The 21769-nt window shown below is 32.2% G+C and overlaps 2 protein-coding genes across 6 annotated transcripts; one reads left to right on the forward strand and one right to left on the reverse strand.

Annotated features, from left to right (window-relative positions):
• The first annotated feature begins 685 nt into the window (after window positions 1–685).
• LOC124434948 (probable serine/threonine-protein kinase kinY) lies at window positions 686–6707 on the forward strand. Of its 4 annotated transcripts, XM_046984913.1 has the most exons (11): window positions 686–1054; window positions 1368–1489; window positions 1648–1696; window positions 1817–1966; window positions 2091–2176; window positions 2810–2888; window positions 3052–3135; window positions 3199–3294; window positions 3378–4597; window positions 5369–5399; window positions 5921–6707. In XM_046984913.1, exons 1-9 carry the CDS (start codon window positions 833–835, stop codon window positions 4590–4592), a joined length of 2103 nt encoding a protein of 700 aa, XP_046840869.1. In that variant the 5' UTR covers window positions 686–832; the 3' UTR covers window positions 4593–4597; window positions 5369–5399; window positions 5921–6707. The 4 variants fall into 4 exon arrangements, with proteins under 4 accessions (XP_046840869.1, XP_046840875.1, XP_046840862.1 ...); XM_046984919.1 differs by lacking the exon at window positions 5369–5399 and having other exon boundaries at window positions 3378–4602; XM_046984906.1 differs by lacking the exon at window positions 5369–5399.
• A 2921-nt stretch (window positions 6708–9628) lies between these two features.
• LOC124441822 (armadillo-like helical domain containing protein 1) lies at window positions 9629–13764 on the reverse strand. 2 transcript variants are annotated; one of them, XM_046992300.1, is made up of 14 exons: window positions 13667–13764; window positions 13352–13552; window positions 13107–13175; window positions 12916–12997; window positions 12728–12812; window positions 12310–12398; window positions 11860–11967; window positions 11476–11677; window positions 11262–11334; window positions 10946–10991; window positions 10617–10700; window positions 10323–10400; window positions 10176–10257; window positions 9629–10039 (listed from the first exon to the last, which is right to left on the reverse strand). In XM_046992300.1, the coding sequence occupies exons 2-14, from the start codon at window positions 13549–13551 to the stop codon at window positions 10020–10022; spliced, it is 1218 nt and encodes a 405-aa protein (XP_046848256.1). In that variant the 5' UTR covers window position 13552; window positions 13667–13764; the 3' UTR covers window positions 9629–10019. The 2 variants fall into 2 exon arrangements, with proteins under 2 accessions (XP_046848256.1, XP_046848247.1); XM_046992291.1 differs by having other exon boundaries at window positions 13352–13709.
• Window positions 13765–21769: the final 8005 nt, after the last annotated feature.

Raw genomic sequence — 21769 nt, forward strand, 5'->3', positions numbered from 1 at the left:
AAACTTATTGCAATCCATCAGGAATTTTCCTTTTCTTGTCCATGTGTATGTGTATGTCGGGAATATTGTACAATAAAAATGACTGACTTTGACGTCAAATTTAGAAACGTATAGCAACAGTACGAACTATGAAGATAATGTCTCTACTAACACAAGTACAACTTGTAATCTTATTCTTATGCAAACGTACACATTTTAAGACTGCCAAATAATAAAGGCGTGGTTATTGACAGGAACATTCAATTTACTGGGTGAAAAAATCACTGTACAAACGCAACTCAGGAGAAGCAAAATAACTATAAGTTCATTACAATTGTTCTACAGTTATCATTTTACTATTTATGATTATTAAATATAATCTAAACAAAAGAAAGTTGTCCCCACAAAAAGAAAAACATTTGAAGTGGATAGGCTTGAGTTGATCCTATGTCGTGTTTTTTCATTCGCTCGTGCAGCTGGCGTGTAAATGGAAAGCTTTATTTTTAGGAAATGTGACAATGAAGTAAACAAACAGCCATAAACAATTTCACAAAGACTTTGAAGTCACTACTTTTTCCTTTCGCGATTGATTTGTTTTTCCAAATTTATATGCTTATCAAACGCACGTCGATTGGTCTAGCCGAGTTGTCGGGGCAATACTCATTTCCGGTCACGCGATGTCATTAAATGTACACGCGAGATTGACTGCTTGTGCGGGAATGAATTTCAAAGCATCGAAGCAAGGTGTCCGCCACTGCTTTCAAATTGTAATTTTGTTTGTGTCCCAGTTATCTGGAATGGACGGCACTGGCATTAAAAGAACCTCCTAAAACATCCACATTGATAAAGCGTAATGGAGAGCTGTGGAAACGAAAGTAGACCCTCTGAACTAATTATAGACGAAGACTTCGAAACAGACGAGGATCCTTCCCCATATGATAGCGATGATGAAGAGATAGATGTTGATTATTTTATCAGGAGCTTGCCTCGTCACATTAACGAGTGGAAACTTTATAAAACAGATTCTTGTACGTTGCAAAAAATAGGGGATGGCTTCTTCGGTGAAATATACAAGGTATAGTTGTTGACTGTCGTTTATAATTTATCTTCTGTAAAAGTTGTCGAAACATTTCATCGTTAAATTTAGTAAATTATAGCTTTATGCCGTAAGAAATGGTTCATTTTCATTAACTTAGTTCATGTGGATTGTAAATTTTCAAATAATCGTTATTTTCCCCATTAGTTGAAAAGAAAGGTCTGGCTAAGTTGTATATAGTATAATGACTCTGAAAGTCTGTCGCATGTTACTTAAAAATGAAATGTTTTAGTGAAGACAATATCGTTTGTTTTACAGATTGCGTTATATTAAATTTCCATTTTATCTGTAGGTTACCGATTGTCAATCTGGCAATGTTTTTGTAATGAAAACTATGAAAAAATTAACGAGAATGAAGGTGATGTGTGCAGAAATACGACTGATGGCCCGTCTTAAACATCCTAACATCTTAAGGTTTGTCTACCAACAACATATAAATCGATAAATGATATTGAATCGAGCGATATGTAATTTTCTAACTATTATGCTCGTTAAATTTCACTGTTACTTGTTTGTGCAGATAATGTACCTCTTAAAATTTACTGCTTCATTGGCTTTCCTTGTGTTTCTAGATTTCTTGGTGTTTGTATCGAAGGGAAAAGAATACATTTGCTTACAGAAGTAACAAAAAATTTTTATTATTTTTAAAATTATTAACATCTTACTTGTCGCGCAGTTTTCATATAAGGAATAAAATACTTGACGGGTTTGTTTATGCTTATAGCTGTTGTCTTTCTATAGTATATGGAAGTTGGTAATTTGGAGGAAGTTGTAGCTGACGATAAAGAACCATTACCTTGGAAATTACGAATGAAACTTGCCCACGATATCGCAGAAGGAATGGCTTATTTACACAGCGTCGGAGTCATTCATCGTGATTTAGCATCCAAGGTTTTTATTATAAACATTCTCATTATAAACAACTCAGTATGATCACAAATATACCACAATGTGTTTATTCAACCTAGGACAATGTTTCAATGTAAATGATAATTTGATTTATTTTCTTTTATAGAATATATTAATTTCAAATTGTATGAATGAAGACGGTTATACTGCTGTTATTGCTGATTTTGGTTTAGCTGCTAAGATTCCTTCAAGGTACGTTTAATTTTTCACACTTCAACACTTCAATAACGGAAAAGAATTACATTGTGTTTGAGGTGTTTATTTTGTGTAAGTTTGACCAGTCTTATAACTTGGCTTGACAAGGTTATTTAATTCCTTTATGTGGAGTTCATTTATTCTTACTTTTAGTGCATATTTTCCATAATGTGGTGAAGAATGATAAAACACAAGCATGTTGTTTGTCACACTTTGAAGTGGCTATGCACCTCATTATACTTGCATTAGCATTTTCTAACAATCAATATGACTAATTGCCAAATATAATTTACATATTTTGTCCAAATAGTTATTTTTCTTTGCAAGTGTTTTACAGGGTGTTTAGAAATTAGCTAATAGTTCACTTTACATGTGTGTTTAGTAATGTGCAGATTATACAGTTAGAAGTTATGTTAAATTCTCAGAAGCAGAAAGTTTTTGTGCTTTGTTTAATGATAGGGTATTGAAATTGTCATAATTTCTGAATGCCCTCTTTTTTTGACATATGTTGTATGTAACGCTCTGCTAGCAATCTGTCTTTACATACTAAAGTTCATTGACTAACTTTTTATAGTTTTCCTAGTGTCGGTAATTAAGCTATTTTATGTTGATGTAATTCTCATTTTCCAGGAAAACAAAACTAAGAGTTGTTGGTTCTCCATACTGGATGGCACCAGAAGTTTTAAGAAATGACCAATACAATGAAACTGTAAGACTTATTATCTTGTTATTTTTTTATTTTCATATTATTCACAAACAATATTTTATAAGTAAAATTAAATCATTGCTTGTCCTTGTTGTTATAAATATATAACTTATAGTAGTTAATCGCACCATAATGCAACAATAATTGTAAGATCATCTTTATGCAGGTCGACATATTTTCTTATGGTATCATTTTATGTGAGATTATTGGACGTGTTCATTCTAATCCGGATGAAATACCCAGAACAAATGTAAGTAAAATTAGCAAATGACTTTAGCAACAAACTGTAGTTGTTTGATTTTTTTGTTTTTAGCATTTTGGTTTAGATGTTGACAAGTTTTGTGAGCTGGTTCAGGGATGTCCCTTTGAATTTTTTCGACTTGCTGTTTGCTGTTGTCAGGTTTGTAGTGTATGTAAAATTTAAATTGTAAGTTAAATATGTTCTTCAAATACTTTACCACAGAGTTTATTTATTTTCACCTTATTCTCTAGGTTGACCCGCAATTAAGACCTCCATTTGAACTGACTGCAAAATACCTAGGGTATATTCGACAGTTTGTAATTGTAACAGGTTCCCCTTGTGTTTTAATTCAAGACACCTCACAACGTATGTCTGCCAATATTGAAGACTGGATAGAAGACTCAAAGAAAGGTTCAGATACATCAAGGAAATCACTCCCTGTATTCTATAAAGAATGCATGTTTGAAAACGAAACAGAAGTAAAATGTGAAAACGAAACAGAACTAGACCATAAAAACAACACAGAAATGAAACAAGAAATTGATACAGAACTTTGGTATGAAGAAGATTGTGTTAACGGGAACCACACAACCAATACAACTGTAATTGACGCTGTATCATCGTTTGAAGAAGAAGAAGAAGTTGAGAGATTAGATGATTTGGTCGATAATCGTAATAAAAGATACTCATTTTTCGCACGCTATTTCAGACAACAAGGTAAAACGGAAGATCTTGTCAAAAATACACCAAGTAGACTCGCTGGTTTCTTCAACAAAGTTTTACATGTTCAGAAAAAACATAAATTAAATGGACGTCATAAATCACGATCAAAAACAACTGTTCACGATGGTGTCGTTGGTCGTCCAAAATTAAAATCATTTCGTCAGTTAATGAACAACAAAACAAACACAGATACTCATTCAATTGAAAAAACGCACTCATACGCAAGACGTAGTTTAATACCAAAAAATATTTTTCCTATGGAAATTACTGAACAAAATAATGTCATAATACCACGTGATAAGGTTGAAGGTTCGTTCTTTGATCATGGTAGTGTGCCAGCTCTAAAGAAATCATCACATGAGTCTAAAGTAGTAGTTCGCGAAAATGAGGCTTGTTACAAGAATATAATTTTAGTGGATAGTTATGATGAAATACAAAACAACGAGCAGAATTCCCTCGCTTCATTTGAATGCAATGATTCACCATCAGACAACTTTGATGTTGATGAAACATATTTTAACACATGGTCCAAATCGAATTTAAACAAGTCCCGTCAATATCCAGCAAACTCACAACATCAATTACATTCAATTCCTCGATGTTTTTCTGAGTCTGACGTCGAAGTTTTGCGTGTGAAAGTCTCGAGTAACTGCTGGACAATGAGCCCACGACAATCTCAACATAAAAAGAAAGGAAAGAACTGGAATATTTTCAATTACATTCAACATAAATGGAAAGGATAAAGATGGTAAGGTTTGTTATTATTTTATATAGTTAAAATGTTACTGTTAAAACGTTTTGTTATCATGTTAACTTCTAATACTGCTGCAATATTTGTAATGTACAGCATTGTAGGTACGTACAGTCAATTTTTTACCTCAGATTTATCCTTGTTGTGACATTTGATTCAATTTAACACCAAGCAATAGACAATTAGTAAACCACACAAAATCTATCGCTTTCACTGAGTTTCACTCGTGATTGTGGGCGCTGACTGTTTCTTTCATTTTATTGCGGTGTTTTCTGTTTTTTTCTCTCACTATAATGTCATCTGCTCCAGTTATTGAACGTTTTCAAAAGCCATTTTCTAACATATTTACATATGCCGTATTTGTACGTATTCTTGATTATTTTATCTTGTAACAACATTGCTTTATCAACCGAATTGCGATATCTTTCATTAAATTGTTGAACATGTTGAATAACTGAAGCACGAAACATTAATGACGGAAACAGCAAAAAAGACGTATACGACAACAATCATGTGTGAAACTTTGTGAAAGCGATAGCACTTATGTGCTTTTCGTAATTATTGTTTGATGTTTTATTATAAAACACTTGTTCGTCTTTGGCAGTCTTGCAAAATGCTTGAATTAAATGGTTAATTTATAATGCCTATACCATTTAATACCTTTAACATGCTTTTCATCTTACTTGTTCGTTTTCAACTGCCTGACTGAAAAGTGCATGAGATAGAATTAAGCTTATTACGTAACCTTTTATTAATTTTCGTATTCAGTTGTCAAAAACAAGCTGCAATAACTCTCCAGGTACAGTAATTTTGCTGCCATTCAAAATAAAACATAAAATAAATATACAGTAGAACCTGTATTAAGCAGCATCGTATTAAGCGGTCACCCTGTGTTAAGCGGTCATATAGCAAAGTCCCGAAAATTTCATGGTGTAAATACTATTAAAGTGACCTTTATTAAACGGTCACCTCAATTAAGTGGACGCGGTCACCTTTTCCAATGTCCCAATCTTAATTTTTCATTGTTTTGAGACTGTATTAAACAGTCACAAGAAATCCCCAAAGGTAATGGCTTAATACAGGTTCCACTCTATTAACATAAATTGAAAACTTTTTACCCAACGAGAGTGTAATATTTTGGTGCTGGAACCTTGACCATTTTCTTCATTTAATGAGTTCCATAACGTCGGGATTCTCAATGATGTATATTGATTTAACAAAATTGTCGCAGTTCCATATTTACAATCAGTCATAATCATCACGATATTTTTATCCAATTTTTATTCTTTATAGCTAACAGGAAGTTTTTTTAATCTTTAGATTTATGCTGGAGTGAGTCACTTTGTTGTCCTAAAATCGTTTCACGATGTCTTTGAGTGTCAAAAAAGTTGGATTTATTCCTTATAATTAGGTAAATCGATTATTATTGAATTTTCATTAGAGCGCTTTTGAGTTTCAGTTGCTGCTTTTGGTGTGTTCATCTACCAAAGCTGTAATTTATCATTCTCAAATTTTTTATTTGACCTTAAACATTAAATGAAAGTTATCTTCATTGGCATTGCGGTGTAACGGAGAAAAAACATGCTGAATTATTAGAATATTTGAAAGTGTTAAACTGATCCTGTGCTGTATGAATTTTTTGTTCTAGTCTATGAAATAACTAATGTACAGATCACCAACCAAAGTTACTCAAATTTAGATGACATTATGCAATATAATGTCAATTGTTAACGATGTTATTTTTATACGTTAACTAAGAAAATAATCAGCATCAAGCTTCATTATTTTGGCGTCATTTAATAAATTTGGCCGATACGACGTCAGGATTATTTTAATTAACATTATCATCGTGAACGGACTGAACACAAAGTTGTGTGGAACTTCAAACTCCTTATAAATCTTTGCGTTGAGATAAACCTGATTCAAATGCATTCACTAACATCGCCTGTTTTTTGAATTTATAAACGAGAGATTTGCTGATCGTTTTCAGTAGCGATTATGTTTTTCTCTCGATGTTAAATGTGTCGTGTTAAGTCGCTTTTAGTTACTTATCTTTTCAATACGAGAAATATATTTTACTCGTTGAACATTTCCATCACCATAAGTATAATATTTTTTTATTTTTATTATGAAGCATTTCGATCACTTTAAAATGGCTGATATGTGTCTTGTTTGTTTTTGAAATTGGATTGTACTGTGTATAGAAAAGTTCACTCTCACTATGGTAACTATAGGTACTCTGTATAGAAAAGTTCACTCTCACTATGGTAACTATAGGTACTCTGCATAGAAAAGTTCATTCTCACTATGGTAACTATAGGTACTCTGTATAGAAAAGTTCACTCTCACTATGGTAACTATAGGTACTCTGTATAGAAAAGTTCACTCTCACTATGGTAACTATAGGTACTCTGTATAGAAAAGTTCACTCTCACTATGGTAGCTATAGGTACTCTGTATAGAAAAGTTCACTCTCACTATGGTAACTATAGCAAGTGCATCAATATGCTCAAAAACACAACTTTCGTTGTACATCTCTCAAACTAATAATTTCTTTCAAAAGAAAGTAATCAATGTGGCCCCAAGCCATAAGCGTGCTCAATGAGCAGAAATTTACGTTTTGTTAACGATGACTTCATCAATAATTATCAAATCCCCAAAAGTTTCAACGTTAAAAAAATTCTAAGTACCATTAGTTAGACTAGTATGGGATGTGTAAAAAAGTATATTACACCGTCTAAACGAATGGTTTTTACAATGACGCTGACTCAGCTTTTTAAGGTTTCACCTTGTTCATTTTTTTTGGAAACCGTAAACCTCAACGGCAAGCGAGAAGTCGAGGTTTGCCGTTTGTCGTAAACGCCAAACTAAAACTTTCAAATAAGCAGAAATTTACGTTTTATTCAGAATGACGTCATCAATAGATATTAAAACCAAAAAGTTTGCAAATTTAAAAAATTCTCGCTATGAGATAAGTAAAAAAATATATTGCAGCGTTTACTTTCTATGACTCGTTTATGACTCGTAAGTTATCAGATTGGTAGACCTGCCAACTTGCCCGGTTTTATCGGCTGTCACCTAAATCTTAAAACAAGTTTTTAGGTCACCATATTTGCAATCGCTTTCACTCGTTTTAAATTTTTGCTAAAGCATGTATTTAGTAAAGTAATTTTAAACGAATCAAGTCTGAGCGAGTGTTTGTTTAAAATTGTATTCAACGACATATTGACGAACAGAAGAACTCGGTGGAAGAGAATTGTCTTAAAAACATCAAACAAAAAAAAACGCTAGTGAATTTCTTGTTCGTAAAAAGTAAGTTCGTGGAAAATTTGAATGCATAACATTTAAAGTGGTTAATATTTATTGCAATTAATTATTCAGTGCGATATAATTAGTTGAAAATTATTTCACTTACTACATGTCGTTAAATAAAGGTAAAAATGTTCAAAAAATCTGGTGTTCTAAGGATTTGTTTTAAGATTTAGGTGACAGCTGATAAAATCAAGTAAGTCGTCAGGTCTGCCTGTGATACAAGAGAAGACCATTGAATCCTGAGTCAGCATCATTGTAAAAAAATCGTTGATACTTCGTAAACAAGACACAGAAAGTAAACGCTATAACAAACTTGCTTACTCATCTCATACCAGTCTATCCAATGGTACTGAGAATTTTTTAAATTTGCAAACTTTTTGGTTTTATTAACTATTGATGACGTCATCCTGAATAAAACGTAAATTTCTGCTTATTTGAAAGTTCTAGTTTGGCGTTTACGGCGACATACGGAAAACCTCGACTACCCGCTTGCCGTTGAAGTTTACAGTTTTACAAAAAATTTAAATTTAGTTTGCATATTTTGTCAGTGGCGTTTTGCATTTGTATTTTACAATTCGCATTGCCCTGAGCTAAATTTCATGTTTTGTTAAAGTTTTGTTGATGAAAAAGGAGTATTCATGTTTTGTTAAAGTTTTGTTGACGAAAAAGGAGTATTCATGTTGTATACTCACGTAAAAAAGTATAATATTAAGCCACAAACGTCACTTGGTTGTATAAAAAGTACTAAAAAGCTTGCCGTATGTCACCTACCGCAAGAAGCAAGAAGGGCCTCTTGCCTGCCGTTAAAACCTGACCCGCAAACTGCAACGTATACCGCAAACGCGACTTTTTGCGGTTTGTCTTTTGCCGTCAACGCCAAACTAAAACTCTCTAATGTGCACACTTATCGCTTGTGGCCACATTGATTACTTGCTTTTGCATTATTCTCTTTAACACTATAAAAGAAATTGTTACTTGTGCGAGGTGTGCAGCGAAAATCATTTTTTCAAGTATACTTTTACTGTCTGATCCACGGACTTCTACGATCTGAACACACTTTGCTTTCTCTTTTGACAATTTACATCGTTTTTAAATCGTTTAAAAAATTTAAATTTCATTTTGTGAACAAATACATTGCGAGAAAACAACACTTTTAGAACATGGTCAACATATGGTAAAGTGCTGCCCGTTGCTCAAGCCAATCAGATTGCAGGAAATTAAAAATACTCTGTAGTCATTGAATTGAATATAACCATAGGCGGCCCAGAAACTCGCCCCTCAAAATTACAGAACGTTAACACAATATACAAAACCCTAAATATATCATAAATGGCAAATAATGAAAAACAAATACAGTGCCTTAATAATGAATGTTACTAGTTAGTATTCAGCTTTTACACTCTCCTTGTCATTCGTCATATTTTTGAATGCTCGAAGGCATCGCTGATTGGCTGAATTTATTTTCGCATTAAATCAATTTGGCTATGATAGTTTTCAAATAAACTTAGCCCAATTGTGATGTATTCATCAAAACAATCATAGCGGTCCAGTTATATTCATTTCCATAGCTAATAGTATCACATGTTAGTGCAAAGTAGTATAGTTCTCTATATTATAGCAATGCTATATAGCTACTAACTCAACTGTGCATTGTGTTAAATAGAGTGTAGGGAGTAAAAGTAGGAAGTTAGGAAAATGTCAATAAATCGATCAGAGTGCATGGTTTGCTAAAAACGTTTGGTATAAATTTGTAGTTGTTTTTCCAATGGTTCATTAGGCAGTAAAATTTTCGCAAACAATAACCATTTACAATAAAAAGTTTTGTTACCCGAGAAGCTATCTTTACGTTGAGTCGGCTTCCAAAACGTTCCTCAATTCGTGTTTTTTGTTTGTTAATCCTTTGTTTATCGGCAAATTAATTGACGTTTTCCCAATCGTCAACATTTTTATACATATTTAGCAAGTTCTATAGTAATATATTATAAATCAACTGCATTTTTTTTTTACCATCGGTTTAATTACAACGGTCTTAAAAATACGTTGAAGTATGAACACTTAAGAAAAGGCGGCTGCTTTATTTGATTAACAGAAGAATATATCATCTTCATCATTCTTGAGCTTCAGCCACTACAACAAAAAAGCAAAAAAAATTACTTAGCTATTTAGCGTAACATAACCTGGAATATGTATTTTTTGTTTAGAATATATGGTAAAAGTAAACATTGACCAATGACATAACATCACCTAAATACTTCGTAATTACCTTCAGGAATATTAATTTTATTCAATGACAAAACGCTCGTCTGAATTGGAGTAAGATTGGTGTACAAGTCATCTGGATTTTTCTTAACAAAAAAAAATCATAAGAAATATGATAAAAGTTATGTCTATAACTAATCAAAATTCTTACCAGTAATTCTTCCTGAAATGTCTCCCCCAGAGATTCCTTTATTTTTTTATTTACAAATGAAAACGATTGCATAAAAAACTAGAAAAAATATGATTAATTATCGATATCAAATTATCATCGCGACACTTTGAGAAGATATAGATGTAAAAATTATGTCACTACGTATAAAAAATCCGCTTCTTGCTTGGCAAATACCTGACAATAATATTGCACACCCCTTTGGTGACAAGTTTTTAATTTACGTTAAAATATTATTCTTATGTTGTATTTTGAATGGCAGCAAAATTACTATACCTGGAGAGTTATCGCAGCTTGTTTTTGAGACTCCGAATTCTTGTTATTACCAAGTGCAACCAGGAGACTATGTATCACACGAAACTAAAACAAATAAGTTATAGATCTGGAAAACTCGAATTAAATTAATGCTTAAATTAATGAATGACAGCTTTGAACTGTATGATCACAACAAATTTGTTTGTTTATCGTTTACAAGATCCCTAAATCTAGTTCCTAATTCTTGGGCAATCCTCAAAACATTCTCATGAGTAAGTTTTTGCATAAAAATAAATGCAATTAATGTGATTAAGAACAATGATTACATATTATTGATAAACCAGACAAACCTGAATAAACGTTTCGGCCACATCAAGTGATTTTTGAGCCAGTACCCTTAGATAAATTTACAAAAAAGATGTCGGATTTGGGCTAACTAAATATGTTTGCTGCGATTGTCTATGGAAAAGTTTTAAAAACAGTGGAGAAAAATATTTCCATTTCAAACAACTGAAAAATATATTCTTCTATATAGGGACAAGTCACACTTGTAAATTTTATCTTAAGCCGAACTTCTTCCGCTTCATGGATTTAAAAGTTGTGTTTTTTTCTGCTAACTCAACTTTCTACACGTCAAAGCTTCATTTGATATTTAGTGTTGCTGACCTTATCATTTTACAGGCTGCTGCTTGTTGAACATAAACAAGCACTGATAGTCCAGTCTCTGACAGAAAAAGATCTAAATAAATAATATTATAATTGTTACAATAAATTTTTATTTTTCAACGCCTAAATTTCATTTTTATTGCGATTCATCGACAATTAGTAAGAAAACATGGAAAGTACGAGCTAAAAATCATCAAGCAAATTTTTACCTTACCATTGTGGATTTCATCAACGTGGACGTCTTTCATACAAGGTTTGAGTAAAGATATTAATCCTTTAATCAAAGGTAACTGAACATCATAATTTATAAGATCTTTAATAAGTTCTGACGCTTCATATTGCACTTCCAAATGAAAGGAGCGTAATAACATTAACACAGAGTCAACAATAGTTGGAGCGGTTGTTTTAACCATAGGCTAAACAATAAATTAAAATGTTAACTTTAACAAGTGAAACATTTTAATAAAATGATAGAGTTCAACCTAACAAAAAATTCAATTAAATTTTTATTTACGTTTTGTTAAGTAGAAAACATATAACTACAACTATATTTTTAACATGATATCAAGAGTAAAGTGCAATGTATTCTTGTACATACTTGAACTATTCTTAATATTTCTGCCGCTATTTGTTGAGCTTTAGGTGATGCAACGCGTAGTAAAGATATTAATGCTTTGTACAGTTGACCTTGAAACTTAGGATTCCCCTGAAATATATAAATTGTTTAAGAGTTGTTTAACTTGGTCAACACAGTCCAATGTTAACCTACAGAGTCAATGAGTTTTTTACTGTCATCAACAGATTTCAATGCTGACCAACAGAGTTAATGAGTGATTTAATGTACTCAACAGATGTCTACCAAGACGAACAGAGTCAATGAGTAATTTAATGTGATAACAGATTTCAATGCTGACCAACAGAGTTAATGAGTTAATTCATTTGATCAACAGATTTCAATGCTGACCATCATGGCCTACTGAGTGAATGAGTTACGTATTTACTATAATATCTACAGTCATTTCTTCTGCCTTTAAAGTATGTCACCAACCGTGGCTAGTTCTTGTATCAATAATTTAGCAGAGTCTTGAGTTTTTTCTGAAGTGGACTTTGCAAGACATTCTGCCACAGCCTGGATACCTATATCGTTTACACAGCACATAAAATTACAGGAAAAAGACTTGATAGAGGTAAAGTGTCATAATAAGAACAGTCATTAGCTTTATTTCAACAGTGTATGAATTGGTTGTCCTTAAAGTGGCCTTGAAAAATCACACAAAACTCTGATATGTCAAGCAAGATATTTATATAGTTGCTAAGTGAGGAAATTTCAATACAGAAGAAATCTCTAATAACAAGAAACTTACATTAGTATGTTTAAAAGCACAATATAGAACATTAACAAAAACATATTTGCACATCTCCAACATCTTGAAAATGTAGGAAAATTCTTTACTCAATAAAATTACCATAACTTTCACAAATTAATTCCTTAAAACGTCTTCCATCATCAGCAATATTTAAGAGAAGTTGCAAAGATTCAAATTTGTCTTCCTGTAAATGCATGATAATTATTCATGGCTATTAAAGTCCACATATCATTGGAAATGAATAACATTGCTAGCATTTGTTTCTTTTTATGTTGAATAAATAATACCTCTGTTGCTTGTTTTAAACCAAGGATTTCTAGTACTGTCAACACGCCTCCAATTTCCAAAAATTCAGTCAGAAATTTATGTCTATAGAATGACAAAGCATAAATTACTAGAGCGGCAATTTCATCACAGAAACAAAACCTTTAGAGTTTCCTTGAGGTAAGTGCAAATTTTAAGTTGCAGCATGACCAACCCACTTGAAGCCCCAACAAAGATTCTGATAGCTTTAAGCTGTAAACTGACATGTTTTTCAACCATGTATCTTTACATTGACATCAAGAATTCATAAACCTGATAACAATAACGCTAATCTAAATTTTATCAAGCTTTTCCACGTGAAACCAAAGTATAAATAAAGAAAGTCTGTTTCTCAGAATAAATATGCATTGTAGAATCTAATGAAGATCAAATCTACACCGACACATATTAAAAAGATACGTCATTCTCAACCAAGCAGTAAGTCTTGTAAGAAATAAACTAGCAGATTGAGCAAATTCACGGTCGAGTTCAGGACCAGTTTTATTTTCATTTTTACGAATAAAATCTTCCAGTATTGACATTCTTGTTTGCTTGTTGCCACCATCCCACTTCATAAGCAATTTACGAACTGCTGCAACATCTTTTTTTCCAGTTGGCATTCTTTACATACAATAAAATGCGTTTAAGTTTCGTGCTTCAGTTCTCATATTAAACATATATTTTAAAACATATATATCTTTATTGTAGCCAATAAATTGATAAGGAAATACGAACTTTTTTTAATTTAGCGTCGCAGCGTCTATCACCATAACGACAGTCGTACGCAACACTGACCCGTTAATGTAGTGGAATAAACTGGAATATAAAACAGCATTGCAAATTGTAAACATTGGTTATGTTTTTTCAAAAATTATTTTATCACGACATCTCGTGATTTATGAAGGCAGTTGGAATTCGTTCCCGAAATACTTTGGACTGAGATAGGAAGTGTGCATAGGCAATTAAGAGTTAGGATGTAAGTCAGGAAGGAGTGCAACTGTGAACTGTCAACTAACTGATGCTATTTTGGGGTTAAGAATGCTTTTAGAAAAGTGGAAATTTGTGATTGGTTGGAGTTTTACAAAGATATGTCAGAGTAATGCAATGGGTCAAGAATGCAATAAACAACAGGTAGATGTGAAACTATGATCCCAGAAGAACCGAGTGAAGTATTTAGCTGTAGGTAGGACTGCACCAAGGCTCCGTGCCTAGTCCTTTCTCATTTGAAAAAGATTTTGTTAAAGAGGTTGCCGACTTCTAGTGCTTGAGTTCAATGAGAGCGGTGTTTGCGGAAAAAGTGATAACAAAGTTATTGGGGTGCTGTATGATGAGAAACTAAATTAAAGTGAAATTTATTAAAATGTTGCTAGACAGGCAATTGCGTATAAATATTGTGGCAGAGACAACTAAACAAGTGGAAAGGCAGAAGTAGCAGACTTGAAAGTGGTCAAGTTGGCACTTCGTGGTTGTAGTGGTTTCTCTTCACTGAAAATGATATTTCACTGAAATGACATTTTCATTTTCACACACTTTCACACCAAAGACTGTGTCTATGCATTTTCACACACTTTTACGCCAAATACTATAGTTTTTGTGTTTTCACACACTTTCATGCAAAAAATTATAGTCTTTGCATTTTCACACACATTCACACCAATAACCATAGTCTTTCCATTTTCACACATTGTAACACCAAAGACTATACTCTTCGTATTTTCACACGCTATCACAACAAAGACTATACCCTTTGCATTTTCACACACTTTCACACCAAAGACTGTGTCTTTGCATTTTCACACACTTTTACGCCAAATACTATAGTTTTTGTGTTTTCACACACTTTCATGCAAAAGATTATAGTCTGCATTTTCAAACACATTCACACCAATAACTATAGTCTTTGCATTTTCACACATTGTAACACCAAAGACTATACTCTTCGTATTTTCACACGCTATCACAACAAAGACTATAGTCTGCATTTTCACACACTTTCACACCAAAGAGTATAGTCTTTGCATTTTTACACACTTTCACACCAAAGACTATAGTTCATGCATTTTGACACATTTTCATGCCAAAGAATATAGTTCATGCATTTTTACACATTTTCATGCCAAAGACTATAGTTCATGATTTTCACGCGTTTTCATGCCAAAGACTATAGATCATGCATTTTTACACATTTTCATGCCAAAGACTATAGATCATGGATTTTGACACATTTTCATGCCAAAGACTATAGTTCATGCATTTTTAAACATTTTCATGCCAAAGACTATAGTTCATGCATTTTTACACATTTTCATGCCAAAGACTATAGTTCATGATTTTCACGCATTTTCATGCCAAAACTATAGTTCATGAATTTCACGCATTTTCATGCCAAAGACTATAGTTCATGCATTTTTACACAATTTTATGCCAAAGACTATAGTTCCTGCATTTTTACACATTTTCATGCCAAAGACTATAGTTCATGGATTTTGACACATTTTCATGCCAAAGACTATAGTTCATGCATTTTACAAATTTTCATGCCAAAGACTATAGTTCATGCTTTTCACTCGTTTTCATGCCAAAGACTATAGTTGATGCATTTTGACACATTTTCATGCCAAAGACTATAGTTGATGCATTTTGACACATTTTCATGCCAAAGACTATAGTTCATGCATTTTGACACATTTTCATGCCAAAGACTATAGTTGATGCATTTTGACACATTTTCATGCCAAAGACTATAGTTCATGGATTTTGACAAATTTTCATGCCAAAGTCTATAGTTCATGCATTTTTACACATTTTCATGCCAAAGACTATAGTTCATGGATTTTGACACATTTTCATGCCAAAGACTATAGTTCATGGATTTTGACACATTTTCATGCCAAAGACTACAGTTCATGCATTTTCACACATTTCTATGCCAAAGACTATAGTTCATGGATTTTGACACATTTTAATGCCAAAGTCTATAGTTCATGCATTTTTACACATTTTCATGCCAAAGACTATAGTTCATGGATTTTGACAAATTTTCATGCCAAAGAATATAGTTCATGGATTTTGACACATTTTCATGCCAAAGACATATTTTTACATTTTTGATGCATTTTTACACATTTTCATGCCAAAGTCTATAGTTCATGCATTTTTACACATTTTTATGCCAAAGACTATAGTTCATGCATTTTTACACATTTTCATAACAAAGACTATAGTTCATGATTTTAACTCATTTCCATGCCAAAAATATAGTTCATGCATTTTTACACATTTTCATGCCAAATATTATAGTTCATGATTTTCACGCATTTTCATGCCAAAGACTATAGTTCATGCATTTTGACACATTTTCATGCCAAAGACTATAGTTCATGATTTCCACGCATTTCCATGTCAAAACTATAGTTCATGGATTTTTACACATTTTCATGCCAAATACTATAGTTCATGATTTTCACGTATTTTTTTTGCAAAGACTATAGTTCATGCATTTTTACACATTTTTATGCCGAAGACTATAGTTCATGCATTTTTACACATTTTCATGCCAAAGACTATAGTTCATGGATTTTGACACATTTTCTTACCAAAGACTATAGTTCATGGATTTTGACACATTTTCATGCCAAAGACTATAGTTCATGATTTTCACGCATTTTCATGCCAAAGACTATAGTTCATGCATTTTTACACATTTTTATGCCAAAGACTATAATTCATGCATTTTTCCACATTTTCATCCCAAAGACTATTGTTCATGATTTTCACGCATTTCCATGCCAAAACTATAGTTCATGCATTTTCACGCATTTTCATGCCAAAGACTATAGTTCATGGATTTTGACACATTTTCATGCCAAAGACTATAGTTCATGCATTTTCACACATTTCTATGCCAAAGACTATAGTTCATGGATTTTGACACATTTTCATGCCAAAGACTATAGTTCATGCATTTTTACACATTTTCATGCCAAAGACTATAGTTCATGCATTTTACACATTTTCATGCCAAAGACTATAGTTCATGCATTTTTACACATTTTCATGCCAAAGACTATAGTTCATGGATTTTGACACATTTTCATGCCAAAGACTATAGTTCATGATTTTCAAGCATTTTCATGCCAAAGACTATAGTTCATGGATTTTGACACATTTTCATGCCAAAGACTATAGTTCATGATTTTCACGCATTTTCATGCCAAAGACTATAGTTCATGCATTTTTACACATTTTTATGCCAAAGACTATAGTTCATGCATTTTTACACATTTTCATAACAAAGACTATAGTTCATGATTTTAACGCATTTCCATGCCAAAAATATAGTTCATGCATTTTTACACATTTTCATGCCAAATATTATAGTTCATGATTTTCACGCATTTTCATGCCAAAGACTATAGTTCATGCATTTTGACACATTTTCATGCCAAAGACTATAGTTCATGGATTTTGACACATTTTCATGCCAAAGACTATAGTTCATGCATTTTTACACATTTTCATGCCAAAGACTATAGTTCATGCATTTTTACACATTTTCATGCCAAAGACTATAGTTCATGCATTTTTACACATTTTCATGCCAAAGAATATAGCTCATGGATTTTGACTCATTTTCATGCCAAAGACTATAGTTCATGATTTTCAAGCATTTTCATGCCAAAGACTATAGTTCATGGATTTTGACACATTTTCATGCCAAAGACTATAGTTCATGATTTTCACGCATTTTCATGCCAAAGACTATAGTTCATGCATTTTTACACATTTTTATGCCAAAGACTATAATTCATGCATTTTTACACATTTTCATTCCAAAGACTATAGTTCATGATTTTCACACATTTCCATGCCAAAACTATAGTTCATGCATTTTTACACATTTTCATGCCAAATACTATAGTTCATGATTTTCACGCATTTTCATGCCAAAGACTATAGTTCATGCATTTTCACACATTTCTATGCCAAAGACTATAGTTCATGGATTTTGACACACTTTCATGCCAAAGACTATAGTTCATGCATTTTACACATTTTCATGCCAAAGACTATAGTTCATGATTTTCACTCGTTTTCATGCCAAAGACTATAGTTGATGCATTTTGGCACATTTTTATTCCAAAGACTATTGTTTATGGATTTTGACACATTTTCATGCCAAAGACTATATATCATGATTTTCACGCATTTTCATGCCAAAGACTATACTTCATGCATTTTTACACATTTTTATGCCAAAGACTATAATTCATGCATTTTTACACATTTTCATACCAAAACTATAGTTCATGCATTTTTACACATTTTCATGCCAAAGACTATAGTTCATGCATTTTTACACATTTTCATGCCAAAGACTATAGTTCATGATTTTCACGCATTTCATGCCAAAGACTATAGTTCATGCATTTTACATTTTCATGCCAAAGACTATAGTTCATGATTTTCACACATTTTCATGCCAAAGACTATAGTTCATGCATTTTACACATTTTCATGCCAAAGACTATAGTTCATGCATTTTACACATTTTCATGCCAAAGACTATAGTTCATGATTTTCACACATTTTCATGCCAAAACTATAGTTCATGCATTTTACACATTTTCATGCCAAAGACTATAGTTCATGATTTTCACATTTTCATGCCAAAGACTATAGTTCATGCATTTTACATTTTCATGCCAAAGACTATAGTTCATGCATTTTACACATTTTCATGCCAAAGACTATAGTTCATGATTTTGACACATTTTCATGCCAAAGACTATAGTTCATGATTTTCATGCATTTTCATGCCAAAGACTATAGTTCATGCATTTTTACACATTTTCATGCCAAAGACTATAGTTCATGGATTTTGACACATTTTCATGCCAAAGACTATAGTTCATGCATTTTTACATTTTCATGCCAAAGACTATAGTTCATGATTTTCACAATTTTCATGCCAAATACTATAGTTCATGGATTTTGACACATTTTCATGCCAAAGACATATTTTTACATTTTTGATGCATTTTTACACATTTTCATGCCAAAGACTATAGTTCATGCATTTTTACACATTTTTATGCCAAAGACTATAGTTCATGCATTTTTACACATTTTCATGCCAAAGACTATAGTTCATGATTTTAACGCATTTCCATGCCAAAACTATAGTTCATGCATTTTTACACATTTTCATGCCAAATACTATAGTTCATGATTTTCACATTTTCATGCCAAAGACTATAGTTCATGCATTTTGACACATTTTCATGCCAAAGACTATAGTTCATGATTTTCACGCATTTCCATGCCAAAACTATAGTTCATGCATTTTTACACATTTTCATGCCAAAGACTATAGTTCATGCATTTTTACACATTTTCATGCCAAAGACTATAGTTCATGCATTTTACACATTTTCATGCCAAAGACTATAGTTCATGCATTTTACATTTTCATGCCAAAGACTATAGTTCATGGATTTTCACATTTTCTTACCAAAGACTATAGTTCATGGATTTTGACACATTTTCATGCCAAAGACTATAGTTCATGCATTTTTACACATTTTTATGCCAAAGACTATAATTCATGCATTTTTACACATTTTCATCCCAAAGACTATTGTTCATGATTTTCACGCATTTCCATGCCAAAACTATAGTTCATGCATTTTCACACATTTCTATGCCAAAGACTATAGTTCATGGATTTTTACACATTTTCACGCCAAATACTATAGTTCATGATTTTCACACATTTTCATGCCAAAGACTATAGTTCATGCATTTTCACACATTTTCATGCCAAAGACTATAGTTCATGCATTTTCACACATTTTCATGCCAAAGACTATAGTTCATGCATTTTTACAACTTTTCATGCCAAAGACTATAGTTCACGCATTTTACACATTTTCATGCCAAAGACTATAGTTCATGATTTTCACATTTTCATGCCAAAGACTATAGTTCATGCATTTTACACATTTTCATGCCAAAGACTATAGTTCATGATTTTCACATTTTCATGCCAAAGACTATAGTTCATGCATTTTCACACATTTCATGCCAAAGACTATAGTTCATGATTTTACACATTTTCATGCCAAAGACTATAGTTCATGCATTTTACACATTTTCATGCCAAAGACTATAGTTCATGATTTTCACACATTTTCATGCCAAAGACTATAGTTCATGCATTTTACACATTTTCATGCCAAAGACTATAGTTCATGCATTTTACACATTTTCATGCCAAAGACTATAGTTCATGATTTTCACACATTTTCATGCCAAAGACTATAGTTCATGCATTTTACATTTTCATGCCAAAGACTATAGTTCATGCATTTTACACATTTTCATGCCAAAGACTATAGTTCATGCATTTTACATTTTCATGCCAAAGACTATAGTTCATGCATTTTGACACATTTTCATGCCAAAGACTATAGTTCATGATTTTCACACATTTTCATGCCAAGACTTAGTTCATGCATTTCATTTTCATGCCAAAGACCATTCATTCATTACATTCCATTCAAACATAGTTCATGCATTTTTACATTTTCATGCCATTCATCATTCACATTTTCATGCCAAAGACTATAGTTCATGATTTTCACATTTTCATGCCAAAGACTATAGTTCATGCATTTTACACATTTTCATGCCAAAGACTATAGTTCATGCATTTTACACATTTTCATGCCAAAGACTATAGTTCATGCATTTTACACATTTTCATGCCAAAGACTATAGTTCATGCATTTTACACATTTTCATGCCAAAGACTATAGTTCATGCATTTTACACATTTTCATGCCAAAGACTATTTTACATTTTGATGCATTTTTACACATTTTCATGCCAAAGACTATAGTTCATGCATTTTACACATTTTCATGCCAAAGACTATAGTTCATGCATTTTACATTTTCATGCCAAAGACTATAGTTCATGCATTTTACACATTTTCATGCCAAAGACTATAGTTCATGCATTTTACACATTTTCATGCCAAAGACTATAGTTCATGATTTTCACACATTTTCATGCCAAAGACTATAGTTCATGCATTTTACACATTTTCATGCCAAAGACTATAGTTCATGATTTTGACACATTTTCATGCCAAAGACTATAGTTCATGCATTTGACACATTTTCATGAGACTATAGTTCATGCCAAAGACTATAGTTCATGCATTTTCACATTTTCATGCCAAAGACTATAGTTCATGCATTTTCACAATTTTCATGCCAAAGACTATAGTTCATGGATTTTGACACATTTTCATGCCAAAGACTATAGTTCATGCATTTTCACACATTTTCATGCCAAAGACTATAGTTCATGATTTTCACACATTTTCATGCCAAAGACTATAGTTCATGCATTTTCACACATTTTCATGCCAAAGACTATAGTTCATGCATTTTCATGCCAAAGACTATAGTTCATGCATTTTACACATTTTCATGCCAAAGACTATAGTTCATGCATTTTCACACATTTTCATGCCAAAGACTATAGTTCATGCATTTTCACACATTTTCATGCCAAAGACTATAGTTCATGCATTTTACACATTTTCATGCCAAAGACTATAGTTCATGATTTTCACATTTTCATGCCAAAGACTATAGTTCATGCATTTTACACATTTCCATGCCAAAGACTATAGTTCATGCATTATCACGTATTTTCATGGCAAAGGGTATAGTTCACGCATTTTCACATATTTCCATGCTAAAGACTATAAGTTCACGCATTTTCACACATTTTCATGCCAAAGACTATAGTTTATGATTTTCA

This window comes from Xenia sp. Carnegie-2017, unplaced genomic scaffold, assembly GCF_021976095.1.
Source record: "Xenia sp. Carnegie-2017 unplaced genomic scaffold, XeniaSp_v1 HiC_scaffold_1, whole genome shotgun sequence".
Lineage (NCBI taxonomy): Eukaryota > Metazoa > Cnidaria > Anthozoa > Malacalcyonacea > Xeniidae > Xenia > Xenia sp. Carnegie-2017.